Source organism: Chiloscyllium punctatum, chromosome 16 (assembly GCF_047496795.1).
Source record: "Chiloscyllium punctatum isolate Juve2018m chromosome 16, sChiPun1.3, whole genome shotgun sequence".
NCBI lineage: Eukaryota > Metazoa > Chordata > Chondrichthyes > Orectolobiformes > Hemiscylliidae > Chiloscyllium > Chiloscyllium punctatum.
Window position 1 is genome coordinate 45,360,987 of NC_092754.1, and position 15,309 is coordinate 45,376,295.

The 15,309-nt window shown below is 44.0% G+C and overlaps 1 protein-coding gene across 3 annotated transcripts in view; it reads left to right on the top strand.

The window, feature by feature from the left end:
- The first annotated feature begins 567 nt into the window (after window positions 1-567).
- Window positions 568-15,309, top strand: part of LOC140487179 (ephrin type-B receptor 2) — a 718,490-nt gene continuing 703,748 nt past the window's right edge. For 2 of the 3 annotated variants that reach the window (XM_072586828.1, XM_072586830.1), the window contains exon 1: window positions 568-683. In XM_072586828.1, coding sequence (XP_072442929.1) covers window positions 632-683 — 52 coding nt within the window. In that variant the 5' untranslated portion in view covers window positions 568-631. The remainder of the gene's footprint in view (window positions 684-15,309) is intronic. The other variant, XM_072586829.1, reaches the window with a different exon arrangement.

The window sequence follows — 15,309 nt, forward strand, 5'->3', positions numbered from 1 at the left end:
TTCAGTGAGATGAGTTTGAAATGATTATTGTTTTGTTTGGAAGCTGAAGCCAAACCTAAAACGATTTCCCACATTTTCCGAGTTTGAGACTGCAATCTCCTCTAACTATTTAAATGCCGGACGAGCTTCTCCAGCCTTCCCTCAGTCACAGGGATCCGGTGAGCTCTCCCAGCAGAGGCTGGCGGGGAAGTAATCCCGACTACCTGACTCCGAGATCACCGCCTTCAGTGCAGTAACCCCCCACCCACCCCGCACCAGCCCCAGCCCCCAGCCCCCAGCCCATTCCTGGCCAGGAGAGACTCCGGGCTCCCAGCGCACAGAGCCGGCTGATTGACACCTCCGGCCAGGACTACTCTGTCGGAGGGGGGGAATAGACTAAAATTTTGCAATAAAATCTTCAACTGTTGCTTTTCGTTTGTCTGTTTAAATATATAAACCTATAGTACTAGTGATACGGCATGTTTGTTGTTCTTGGTTGGGGGTGGTATTTCGTGGAAATTTGAAGTTGTGTTGATTGTGGACCCTGAGACACCCCCACCCCTTTCATATGGCTGAGTCTGGCTGCTGCCTCTGTCTCCGGGATGGTTCACGCAGCTCCAGCGCCTGCACCTCTCTGTTCACAGCTCCCAACATGGGCATCTGCTGGATATTGTGGATATTGCCTGCTGTTTCTGCCCTGGAAGGTACTGTCCCGGCCGGGGAGGGGGTGGGGGCTGTTGTTTATTTGTGGAGTGAAACTTTGTGTATTTCGCTGTGTGCTGACGGTGGAGTTTGTGCGTTAGCATCATGCATGAGAATGATGGAGGCGACCCGTTTGCTGCCACTTCAGGCACAGCTTGCATTTTTCGGAGAAAGCACTTCGTCTCTTCTTCTCAAAAACAGCCTCTTGAGAGTGTATTTCAGCTATAAAGTTGTGTTGTTGAGGTATACCTATTATGTGAACTGATTAATTGTGTGTCTCCTCTGAGTGAAGTATTTACAACGATTGAGTTTAACTCGTGGTATTAGAAAGCTGGACGGTTATCTCGCCAGAGGTATCTACATCTTGATTTGCGGTGAGGTGGCTTGGCGCTCATTCTGTAGTTCTCATCATCATTTAACTCACTGGGTTAGCGTGGATCCCTGTCAGTCACTCGAGTCCCATGGCAATACATCACCGAGAGGATTAGGAGAGAAGTTGAGTGAATAACTTGAGTGAAGAGAGAGTGAATGAGGAATTGGAGAAAGAGCGAGGAATTGGAGGATAAAAGGAATTGGAGTGAGGGAGTGAATAAAGAATTGCTGAGAGAGCAGAATTGGAGAGAGAGTGAGTGGGGAATTGGAAAAAGAGGATTTGAGGGGGAGAGAAGCTGGAGACAGTGAATGAAGAATTGAAGATTGAGAAAAATTGGAGAGAGATGGGGATTTGGGAAGAAGGAATGAGGAGTTGGAGAGAGTAAGTGAGGAATTGGAAAAAGAGTGAATGAGGAACTTGATTGATCAAGAATTGGTTAGAGGTACTTGGGGAATTGGAGAAAGATTGGGAGGAACGTAAGAGAAGTGAAAAATTGGAGGGAAACTGAGTGGGGTTTTGGAGAATATAGCTCAAGGAACTGGAGGGAGACTGAGAGGAGTTGGAGACAGATTTTGTGAAGGGTAAAGAAGTAAACAGAAGGTCAGTCATGATGGGATTGAATGGCAGAGCTGGCTCAAAGTGTTACATTTCTTACTGACAGGCCAGAGATGCTGGATTCCTCAAAGACCCCAGCTGACATCTGCCATGGCATTATTCATGTGATTTGACTCTGTCTGTTCCTCCTGTGTCTGCTCTGCTCATTATGCTGTCAAAGTCAAAGGTTGGGAAGGCAGTGGAGTGGGTTGAGTTTGGGAACTGATAATTGGAGTAAAGGGACCAAGCACTTTGAGGCAAACAGCTGGATGGTATGATATCAGCTAGCTTTTGCCAAAACAAGGAATAGTAGCTGATATTTTATATTGAACATTAATTTATTCTTTGTGACAAAGATGCACTGGTTTCTCTCTGTTTCCTCCATCTAGCTGTAATTTACTCAACACTATCATTGTGTCTCTGTATTCCTCGAATAGCTTCTTCTTCTTCATGCACTTACCAAGCAGCTGCTTCAATGATTCAATGCTCTCTGCTTCAACCACCCAATAGACAGTGAGTTTTACATTCTTACCAGTCTGTGTGTGGGTAATTTCTCCTGAGTTTGACATTTGATCTATTAACATCTATCTCACAATTCTTCTCAGTGTCCCACACATGCTGTGTTGGTCAGTAGATGAGTTGAGCTTGGTAGTGCCGCACAAAGATTGGTACAAGGGTTTGCAGCTTTCAGTTCCACTCCTAGGTTCTGGTTAGTAACATGTAGATGTTTAAAATGTTTTTTATCCTTTTTCCATTTTAGGTTTTTACAGAAATTGTGTTTACACCTTTGTTAAATCAAACATGTTGTGGGTCTATTAGCTATGTTCCAGGATTAGTATCTCATTAACCTGGAATGTATTCCAGAGAATGTGAGTTGAAATTTCACCATGGCAGTTTGTGAATTTTAATAATTAAATTTAAAATAAAAATGTCCCTAAGAGTAAAAACCCAACTAGCTTATCACCTTGTGGAGACATTGCCATTTTGGAATTTACTCCTGCTTCCCCCCCACCCCGGCTGCACCATTTTCCTATTCCACCTCCCCTAATCTCACATGAATTACAATGCAGCGCTACATTAATGTCTTGTCTGTTAAGAGCTCTCTGATATGATCAAATACCTGTATCAAACCACAGCACAAACAATTGAGAGCTAACTGAACAATGGGTGTCCTTTCACAAAGAGTGCTGTAGCTGTTTGAGAAGACACCCGTTATTGTAAAATGTGCAGTTATGTAAAGAGCAACAAATGTTCTTGGATTAAAAGTGAACAAAAAATAAAAACATAGTACAAGATTGCAGTTCTAAATGCCCAATCTCAAACACGGCCCCTGAGAACCCAAGGTTTTGTATTATAAGGAACTACCTGGCCAACTCAATGCCTGACAGCTAACTTCATTATCACTGAGGCACACAAGACCAGGAAAGATCCCAAAGTGAGTCCTGGTGTGTGATGAGCTAATTGATCTCAATTGATTGCCGGACAGCGAGATTAAAGATGTCCTTGCTTCTAAATCAGTCACCTCTCTGGGGATCTCAAAAATTTAAAGGTAGTTACAATTAAAATGAATAAGGAATTTCAGAGAAACATCTTTACTCAGAGAGAGTTGAGCTTGTGGAAATATTGTCACATGAAGTGGCTGTGAGCCAAGTAGCACTCGATGCACTTAAATCGAACCTACATAAGTACATGAGGTGGAATGAATTGGAAGAGGATATTTAAATGATAAGATGAGGAGTGATGAAGGAAACTTGAATGAGCATAAGCACCCGTGTAGAGCAGTGGGTCTGAATAATTTGTTCCACTGATGTAAAGTTCTCTATTGAATTGCAAATGTTAAAAAAAGGATGCCAAGATAAACCACATAACTATAGGTCAGTCAGCGTGACCTTGATGGCAAGAAGCCTTTTAGAAATTATAATCCAGGATAAAATTAAAACTCACTTGCACAAGTGCGGATTAAGCAAGGTCAGCCAGCACAAATTGCTGAAAGCCAATCATATTCAACCGATTTGATTGCAAATTTTGATGAGGGCAGTGTGATGTATAAGGACTTCTGAAAGTGTTCAAACTATAGTGAGCAAATTGCAGCCCATTGTCTAGAAGGAACATTAGCACTAAATTGGCTGAGTGACAGAAAACAGACAGTGGTGGTGAACAGTTGCTTCTCAGTCTGGACGATTACATTGGGTGCCGGTGCTATACTGGGTCATTGATTATCATAGCATAAATTAAAACCTAGACTTGAATGTACAGAGAACAAATTTAAAACTTTGTAGATGACACAGAACTTTCAAGCTTGATGAACTGTGAGAGTGATCATATTAAACTTGAAAAGGACATAGACAGGCTGATGGAATGGGCAGACATGAAGCAGGTGAAATTTCATGCAGAAAAGAGTGAAATGATAAAGTTTACAGGAAGGATGAGGAGAGGTAATTTAACATAAAGGGTAAAATTCTGTAGAAGAATAATTGCAGAGGGACCTGGGGATCTTGAAACGCAAAGCATTAAAGGTGGCAAGACAGCTTGAGAAAGTATTTAAAGAGTCATGTGGAATTCTGATTTGGTATCAGTTGATGCATTGTATCAGATTTTGGGCACTGTAAAATCAGAGATCACTCATTTATGGTAATTTACAGAGAAAGCAAAGGAAACAACAGGAAATACAGTACTTTGTAATGCCATGAGTCATGAGTAGTCAGGGTCTGTGCACTGGCTATGATTACACTGGAGACAGATTCAGCTCTCCTGTAACCTCAAGTGATAAAGAAAAGGGACGAAGGCAAAGTTGAATTGATGTAATGGAGAACCAGTGCAGGCACAGTGGGCTGAATGGCCTCTGTTTTGTAAGCTTCTACAATTCTATGAAATCTATTTATTCAGAGAGTCATTATATCCAAGAGGGTTTATGTTGTAAGTCCAGAAGTTACATCTGGTATGGATTTCCATTGTAACTTCATGGAACTCTGCTATTGTGCTTTCAATGCACAGGTTTCAAAGTGATGCCCACTCCAGTTGTGATGTTTAGTACTCTGGAGACCTGCTCGTAAAACTTGTAATTTCACTGGCTGCGGAAAGTGACAGCAGTCAGATTCAGTGGTTTGTACAGACAGCGAGTCAAGATGGTTTTCTCTACACTAGTCCTGAAGTATATTTCCTGCTTTATGCAGTCATTGGCTACCATCGCATTTTGTTCCCGATTCAATTATATCAGGGATTAGAGACAGCTGCAGACATTTACACTGAGCTGACACAAACTCAAAAAGAAATTATAACTTGAATATGTGTGAGAAAATTGAACGTTTTGAAGAGAAGTGACAATGCAGATTGACAGATAAGTGAGGCATCAAAATGAGCTGGGTTTCATTGAATACTGAGCCTTTAGAAAATGGAAACAATGGAGGTAGCAATGCTTACACAGGGTAGGAATGGAAAATGCGAATAGCAATTAGGTTTGGAATTTGGAGCGAATTATTGGAATTGTTGCTCATCTGAAAATTTGAGGGACAGAATTACATCTTTGTTTTTTGTTATTTTAAATATTCTTCCGTTTGCTGATTTCTTTATTATCTTTTACATGATATTCTACATTGATGCATGTACCATTCCACAAGGGTTTCACTGTCATTGCTAATATCGGTCTGCTCCCGATGCCCTTCGCTCCTTTTGTTTCTCTTTGCTCCACCCGACAAATTCCCTTTCAAAGTACAAAGATGTCTGTTGCAGCAAAGTGGCTGGGTTGTAAATTGCAATTGACAAATTAACTAAAGGGATAGAAAAATACAGCAATTGCACTTGCCCATGAAAAAGGTATAGGTTTATGTTATTCAGCATGTGATCCTGAAAGGTAGGCTATCATGCCATCTTGCGATGTAAATCAATATGAATTGTTACATATCTTTTTATGGCATGATTAGTTTTTAAAATTCCAACAATGTCAGTGTTATCTGTGAGGCATTCTTGAACATTTGAAGTGCGGACTGTAAACTGCCTACAGCTGATGGTTAATCCGAGCCTTACTTAATCTGGCCCTTCCATACTTTTATTGAAATACAAATCAGGACGCAGGTCAGTAAGCAAATAGACAATGTCGACAATGCAAATCAAGAAAAGATTCTATGATCATAGAATCTCATCGTGCATATATAAAACTAAAAAAGGACAACAAGATAAACAAAATGGGAATTATTTTTCCAATGTAGGAATAGATTCCATGGAAGACGGAGTAATTAAACATGTTAAACATCCATGCAGTTTTGTCATGAATGGGATGGATGGTAAGTATTAGTGTCGTATGAGATCATAAGACATAGAAGCAGAATTCAGTGCATTGAGTCTGCTCCAACATTCAATCATGATAGACAGGCAGGAGGCTGGAAGAACACAGCAAGTCAGACAGCACCCGGAGGTGGAGAAGTCAATGTTCAGGTGTTGTCTGGCTTGCTGTGTTCTTACAGCCTCTTGCTTGTCTACCTTGGATTCCAGTATCTGTAGTTTTTCTTGTCTCGAACCAACATTCAGGCATTGCCAATATGTTTCTCAACCCTATTCATCTGCCTTTTCCATAACCTTTGATCCCCTTTCTAATCAAGGGCCTATCTATTTCTGTCTTAAATACACATAATGATTTAGTATCCACAGCCCTCTGATGGCAATGTGTTGTATGGATTCACCACCCTCTGGTTGAAGAAATTCCTCCTCATCTCAGTTCCAAAGGGTCATCTCTTCACTCTGAGGCTGTGTCCTCAGATCCTAGTCTCTCCTATGAGTGGAAATCTCTGTATTCAGTCTATTCAGGCCTCTCAGCATTTTGTGAGTTTCAATGAGATCCCCCTCATCCTTTGAAACTTCATGGAGTACAGGCCCAGAGTCCTCAACTGCTCCTCGTATGATAGGCCTTTCATTTGCATTCCTGTAAATTTAATCTGGAGATTCTCCAAGTCCAGCAGATCCTTCCTTAGATATGGGGCTCTCAATATTCCAAATGTGCTCTGACCAGAGACTTATACAGCCTCAGCAGTACATCTCTGCTCTTGTATTCCCATCCCTTTGAAGTTAATGCACACGTTGCATTTGCCATCCTGTATCTGGTCATTAGAGCATGAGCATCTGCATATGTAAAGTGGAACTCAAAAGATTAATCAGGATTTGTAAATGACTGCATAAAGTCCTCTGCTCTTCTTTGAAATAGATCCATGGTATATTTATAGGACTTCAGTGTCTTGCTATTCTGAAAGACAGCTCATCCAACAGCGTAATACTCCTTCAGTATTGCATTGGAATGATTGCCTTGATTTTTGGACTGAACCAACAATCTCTGGGTTCGTAGGCAAGTGTGCTCTGGACTGGGTCACTTCTGAGAAGTTCTTGACATTCCTTGTCCTGAACTTGTGATGGGACCCTGAACCTCTTGTGCCCACGGGAAAAGCATATTCATTCATTGCAAAGAAGGCTAAGGCACCATAGTTTGAATGGTTGCATTGTACAGGGCAACCACAATTATCTGAACGTCAATTATCCAAATTTCGGATTATCCGAAGACGATCTCAAGGTAAACTCAAGGGATTCTTGGGTAAACTGTGTTATTCGAATATTTGATTATCCGACCGAAACACTGTCTACCCATGTCTTTCGGATAATCAAGGTTACCCTGCATACAAAAGTCAAATTGATTTTCTTCTTGTGACTCACTCTGTATTGAGCTCACCCTGCTGTTTCACTCCCCTGCTAGTCTCACTTTGATTTGCACACTGCCTTTCACGCCTTGTTAATTTGCTAGCTATCGTACCCTGTTATTCACCCTGCTAGCCACTGTTTGGTATTCAATCCTTGCTCAACACACTGTGCCGTTCATGTGTAATTGAAACCTCGTTATTCACACCCTGCTATTCAGGCCCTGCTAGCCACAGCTGAAAATGTGTTGCTGGAAAAGCGCAGCAGGTCAGGCAGCATCCAAGGAGCAGGAGAATCGACGTTTCGGGCATGAGCCTTTCTTCAGGAATGAGGAAAGTGTGCCAAGCGGGCTAAGATAAAAAGTAGGGAGGAGGGAAACTGGAGAAATCTGAGTTCATCCCTTGTGGTTGGAGGGTTCCTAGACGGAAGATGAGGCGCTCTTCCTCCAACATCGTGTTGCAATGGTCTGGCGATGGAGGAGTCCAAGGACCTGCATGTACTTGGTGGATTGGGAGGGGGAGTTGAAGTGTTGAGCCTCGGGGTGGTTGGGTTGGTTGGTCCGGGTGTCCCAGAGGTGTTCTCTGAAACCTTCCGCAAGTAGGCGGCCTGTCTCCCCAAAATAGAGGAGGCCACATCGGGTGCAGCGGATGCAGTAAATGGTGTGTGTTGAGATGCAGATGAATATCTGGTGGATATGGAAGGATCCCTTGGGGCCTTGGAGGGAAGTAAGGGGGGAGGTGTGGGTGCAAGTTTTGCATTTCTTGCGGTTGCAGGGGAAGGTGCCGGGAGTGGAGGTTGGGTTGGTGGAGGTTGTGGACTTGACGAGGGTGTCATGGAGGGAGTGGTCTTTTTGGAACACTGATAGGGGAGAGGAGGGAAATATATCCCTGGTGGTGGGGTCCGTTTGGAGGTGGCGGAAATGACGACGGATGATATGATGTATATGGAGGTTGGTGGGGTGGTAGGTGAGGACCAGTGAGGTTCTGTCCTGGTGGCGATTAGAGGGGCGGGGCTCAAGGGGGGAGGAGCGGGAAGTGGAGGATGGCCTCCAGATGGCCTCCTTCTTCAAAGACCGCAATCTCCCCCCAGATATGAAGGACCAGTTCCAATACCGAACAACCCAGATGGCCTCCTTCTTCAAAGACCGCAATTTCCCCCCAGACGTGACTCCATCGCATCTCCTCCACTTCCCGCTCCTCTGCCCTTGAACCCTGCCCCCCCCAATCGCCACCAGGACAGAACCCCACTGGTCCTCACCTACCACCCCACTAACCTCCATATACATTGTATCATCCGTCGTCATTTCTGCCACCTCCAAACGGACCCCACTACCAGGGATATATATCCCTCCCCTCCCCTATCAGCGTTCCGAAAAGACCACTCCCTCCATGACTCCCTCGTCAGGTCCACACCCCCCACCAACCCAACCTCCACTCCCAGCACCTTCCCCTGCAACTGCAAGAAATGAAAAACTTCCCTCCAAGGCCCCAAGGGACCCTTCCATATCCACCACAAATTCACCTGCACCTCAACACACAAACTTTACTGCATCCATTGCACCCGATGTGGCCTCCTCTATATTGGGGAGACATGCCGCCTACTTGCGGAACGTTTCAGAGAACACCTCTGGGACACCCAGACCAACAAACCCAACCACCCTGAGGCTCAACACTTCAACTCCCCCTCCCAATCCACCAGGGACATGCAGGTCCTTGGACTCCTCCATTGCCAGACTATAGCAACACGATGGCTGGAGGAAGAGCGCCTCATCTTCCGCCTGGGAACCCTCCAACCACAAGGGATGAACTCAGATTTCTCCAGTTTCCCTCCTGCCTACCTTTTATCTTAGCCTGCTTGGCACACTTTCCTCATTCCTGAAGAAGGGCTCATGCCCGAAACATCGATTCTCCTGCTCCTTGGATGCTGCCTGACCTGCTGCGCTTTTCCAGCAACACATTTTCAGCTCTGATCTCCAGCATCTGCTGGCCTCACTTTCTCCCTGCTAGTCACACCCTGATACTCCCTCCCTGCTGTTCCTGCCCTGCTATCCACACTGCACATACCTTAATATTCACGATACTATCAACCTATTCACACCCTGTCATTTATTCCCTGCTTTTAACATTCACCCTGCTAATCCCTCCCTGATATCCACTGTCTGCTAATCCCTCCCCTATTCACAGTCTGCTCTTACAACCTACTATTCACACCCATCTAATCTTACTGCTGTACATCATTTGCTATTGGTGTCCTGCTCATCACATTCTGCTATTCTCTCCCTTTTCAAAGTCTGCACATTACTCTGCTTTTTATTTCCTGTCATTCATGCTCTCTTATTCAACCTAATAATTGACTCACTGTTATTTACTCCTTGCTATTGAACACAGATAATCAAGCCCTTATATTTGCAACTCATCTTTCATATCCTGCTCACATCTTGCTAGTCACACCCTGCTTCTCATCCTGTTATTCAAACGCTAGTATTTGCACTGTTATATTCCCACTCTGTGGATGTCCAGTATTCACACACTCCTAATCATACAGCTATTTGCTCCCTCCTATTCACTCCCTGCTTTATTCCCTTTTCATTCTCAACCTGATAGTCATATACTGTATAGCTATTCACAACAACTACCCTCCATGTAATTCAAACCATGATATCTATCCCTGCTATCACATCCCACTATTCTCTTCCTGCTATTTACATCCTGACATTGACCCTATATTATTCACACTCTGCTATTCCTATTATTCACAAGCTACGAGTCTACCCCTGCTTTTCACAGCCTGTTCTTACCCCTTCACCCTTTTACAGTATACAGTGGCTAATCAACCTATTATGCACACTTTGCCATTCACACCTTTTTATTCACAGCATGTTATTCACTTCCTGTTATTCTCCCTGCAGTTCACTCCTTGCTATTCACACTCAGCTTTTCACACCCTGTTACTCACTTGCTCCTTTGAACACTGCAACTTTTGTCCTGTTGTTCAAATGCTGATATTCACCCTGTTCTTCACAACACTGTTGACATCCTGTTTATCACTCTGCTAATCACACACTGGTGTTCAACCTTGCCACTCATCCTGATAATTAGTTGCTGCTGTTAATCATGGCTGTTAACACCACTGTTCACATCCTTCGAATCACAGTGCCAGTCACACCTTCCGATTCAAACCTTGCTATTCACAAGCTGATATTCTCCCCCTGCTGTTCACACCCTATTATTCACTCCTTGCTGATCACTGTTATTTATGTTATGCTATTTGTTCCTGATATCACACCTTGCTCTGCACACCCACCCCTTTGCCGCACTCTACATATCCTGCTATTTAAACCCTGCTATTCACACTTAGCTAATCACTCTATTATTCACATTCTGTTATTCACACTCTGCTATTCTCACCTGTAATTCACATACTGCTATTCATTCTGCTATTTATATCCTGCTGTCCTGACAGTTGCACCCCACCATTCACTCTCTTCTAATCATCCTGTTATTCACTCTCTGCTATTTGTGTCCTGCTGCATGTTCTCTGATTTCATGCTTACCTCATTAAAATTATTTTACACGCCCTGCTATTCACTCCCAACATTTAACCTGCTCTTCCCACTCAGCTAATGCTGTTCATATTCTGCTGTTCCCACCCTGTTTTCTGTGTATTGCTATTTGTTGTCTTCGAATCATCCTGCTATTCACTCTTTGCTATACATGTTCTGCAATTTGTGCTCTGATTTTACCCCTTGCTATGTACACACTCTCCTTCACCCCACTGTACATACCCTACTAAATCCACCTGCTGTTCTCACTGCTGTACACTCCTTGCTATCCTCTTACTTTTAATCATCCTGGTATGCACATACTCTTCATTATCCACAGTCTTACCTTTGTTCCCTGCGAATCTGCTGTTCACTCCCTGCTATTCACTCCCTGTAAGCCTTGTGCTGCTATTCATACCATGCTATTCAGTCCCTGCTATACACTCTCTGCTATTCACGTCCTATTTATTGTATGTTGCTATTCACTCCATGCCACTCTCTCCATGTTTATTGTGTTTTGCGATTCCCACCATGTTACTCATGCCCAACTATTCTCTCTCTGCTTTCCACTCCCTGCTCATCAGCTGTTTTTATGTATGCCATGCCACTGATCTTCTTCTGTTTGCATCCTGCTATTCCTAGCCGGCTGTACACTCCGGCTTTTTGCATCCTGCTATCCTCTCCCTTTGCTTCACATCCTACTACTCATTCCTGCATACTGCTGTTCACACCCGACTATTCACTCCCTGTTTCTTGTGTTGTTAATCACACCATGCTAATCACTCCTTGCTATTCATGCCCAGCCGATCATAATCTTAAAGTATTCATGCCCTGCCATTCTCCCTCTTCTAATCACATCTTGCTCAGCATGCACTGCTGTTTGCCTCATGCTCTCCGCCTCCTGCTCTTCGCCCAGCATCCCCCCCCCCCCGCCCCGGTCTTCACCCCTCCGGTCTTTGCCCCCCCCCCGGTCTTTGCTCCCCCGGTCTTTGCCCTCCCTAGTCTTTGCCCCCTGGTCTTCGCCCCCTCATCTTCGCCCCCTGGTCTTAATATTTTGTTCTTTATGCCCTGCTCTTCACCCCCGTCATTCATTCTTTACTGTCCATTCTTGACTTTGCTGTCTGATTGAGGAGACTGTCACAGCTATACTTAGAGTGGACATTTTGAGGGCTCATAGGAATAAGAAAGGTACAGTTGCTATGATGGGTTTTCTTTATACCTCCTAACAGCCGGGGGGAGATGTTGTAGGAGATATGTAGGCAGATCATGGAAAGATATAAAAACAACAGCATTGTTGAAATGGGTGGTTTTAACTCCCAAAACATTGACTGGGACTCCCTCGCTGTCAGGGTGATTGGATGAGGCAGAATTTAGGTGCATCCAGGAGGGCTTCTTAAAACAATATGCAGATATTCCAACTAAGGAAGGAGCCATACAAGACCTTGACATGACAAGACATGACCCTGGCCAGATGATCAAAAGTTTCAGTGGGGGACCATTTTGGAAACTTGGTAAGTTTTAAGGTAGTTATAGATAAGGTTAAGATTTCTTCTCAGGAGAAAATGCTAAATTGGCAGAAAACTAATTACAATAGTATTAGGCAGGATCTGGGGAAAGTAGATAGGGAGTAGCTGTTTGAAGGTAAATCCACATCTGATCTGTGGGAGATTTTAAAAGTCAGTTGGTCGTAGTTCAAGGCCACCATGTTCCTGTGAGGATGAAAAATAAGAATGGCAAGATTCAGGAACCCTGGATGACAAGAGAAACTGAAAGTTTAGTTAAAAAGGAAAAGGAAGCATACACAAAGTTTTGAAAATTGAAATCTGACAAGGCCTTTGAGGAATATAAAGATTGCAGGAAAGAACCTAAACCAGGAATAAAGTTTAGAAGGGGCCATGAAATGTCCTCGGCATGTAAGATTGAGGAGAATTCTAAAGACCTTTATTCACGGGAGCAAGAAGGTAACTAGGGAAAGGGTATGTCCGCTCAAGGACATGGGACAGAACTGGTGTTTCGAACCAGAGAAAGTGGGTGAGGTCCTTGATGCTTACTTTGAATTGATATTCACTGAGGAGAAGGAGATGAAGATAGTAAGATTAGAGAGGGGTATGTTGACATTCGAGGGCATGTTGATATTAAGAAAGAGGTGTTGGGTGACTTGACAAACATGACAATAGATAAGTCCCCAGAGCCTGATGGGATCTGTTCCAGGACGCTGAAGGTGACAAGGAAGGATATTGGTGGGGCTTTCACAGAGATCTTTATCCTCACTTTAGCTCCAGGTGAGATCCCAGAAGACTGGAGAATGGTCAATGTAGTTGACATTGAATGGTCAATGTACTTTCTTTGTTTAAAAAGGGCAACAGGGATAATCCAGAAAATTATAGACTGACGACCCATATGTCAACGTTAGAAAAATGATTGGAGATGTTTATCAAGAGGACTTACTCACACTTGAAAAGAATGGACTTAATTGGGATTGTCAACATGGGGGGGAGGTCTTGTTTTACAAATTTGAGTTTTTTTGAGGAAGTGACAAAGGTGATTGAGGTGAGGACTGTGGATGTAATCTGCATAGACTTTGTGAGGATTTGTCAAGGTGCCTTATGGTAGGCTGGTCTAGAAAACTAAGGCCCATGTGATCCGGGGTGAGTTGGTAAATTGGATATAAAATTGGCTTGGTCATAGAAGACAGATGCAAGTTGTGGAGGGGTATTTTCCTGACTGGAAGTCTACTAATGGTATTCCATAAGATCAGTTATTTGTCATGGATATAAATGATTTGGATGAAAATATAGGTGGTCTGATTAGTAAGCTTGCAGGTGACACAACAGTTGCTGGAGTTTTGGATGGTGAGGAAGGTTATCAAAAGATGCAACAGGATCTAGATCAGTTTCAGAGAAAAGGCAGATGAAATCTAATCTGGATAAAGTGTGAGGTGATGAGGTGCAAATCCTTAGCTCCCTGAAAGTGGCAACGCAAGTTGATAAGGTGGTAAAGAAGGCGTACTGTTGCCTTCATCTGTCAGAACATTGAGTATAAAAGTTGGCAAGTCATGTTGCAGCTGTATAAGATTTTAGTTACGCCACATTTGGAATATTGTGTGCACGAGGAAGGATGTGGAAGCTTTGGAGAAGGTGAAAAAGAGGATGTTGCCTGGATTGGAGTGTGATAGCTACCAGCAGAGATTGGACAAACTTGATTGTTTCTGTTGGAGTGTTGAAGGCTGAGGGATGACCTGAGAGAAGCATATAAAATTCTGAAAGGCATGGATAGGGTGGATGGTTGGAGTCTTTTACTCAGGGTGGAAATATCAAATACCCGGGGGCATAGGGTTAAGATGAAAGGGGTAAAGTTTAAAAGAGATATGCAAGGCAAGATTTTCATACAGCGGGTGGTAGGTGCCCAAAACACACTGCCAGGGGAGGTGGCAGAAGCAGGTATGATCATTATGTTTAAGATGCATTTAGATAGACACATAAAAAGGCAGGGGATGCTAACCATGTGCAGGCAGAGGAGATTCGTTTTGTTTGAAATCATGGTTGGCAAAAGGGCTGTTCCTGTGCTGTACTGTTCTCTATTCATTACCCATCCTGTTATATAAACTCTGCCAGGCAAAAGTGAGGACTGCAGATGCTGGAAACCAGAGTTTAAATCAGAGTGGTGCTGGAAAAGCACAGCAGTTCAGGCAACATCTGAGGAGCAGGAAAATCGATGTTTTGGGCAAAAGCCCTTCATCAAGATTAGAGGCAGGAAGCCTCCAGGGTGGAGAGATAAACGGGGGGAGGTGGTGGGGGGTGGGGTTGGGGAGAAGGTAGCAAAGAGTACAATGGGTGAATGGGGTTGGGGATGGAAGGGGAGCTTCCAGCTCAGCACTGTCCTCATGACCTGCCAATCTCCTTTCCCATGTATCCGCTCCACCCTCCTCTCTGACCTATCACCTCTATCCCCACCCCCATTCACCTATTGTACTCTTTGCTACCTTCTCCCCAGCCCCACCCCCCTCTCATTTATCTCTCCACCCTGGAGGCTCCCTGCCTGTATTCCCGATGAAGGGCTTTTGACCAAAACGTCGATTTTCCTGCTCCTCAGATGCTGCCTGATCTGCTGTGCTTTTCCAGCACTACTCTGATATAAACTCTGCCATTCACGCCCTGCTCTTCACATCCTGCGGTTCACTCCCTTCTATTTATTCCCTGCTATTCACAGTCTGCTGCTATTCATTCTTGCAGCATCCACCTGTATATTCCTGTTATTCATGCCCTCCTCGTTACTCCCTGCTCCTCACCCCCTGCTTTTCACATGCTGCTGTTTCCTTCCTTCTATTCACACTCTGTTTTTCATTTCCTGCTATTCAATCCCTTCTATTTACTCCCTCCTATTCCCATGTTGCTAATTCCACCCTGCTCTTCACTCCCTGTTGTCACATCCTGCTATTCACAGT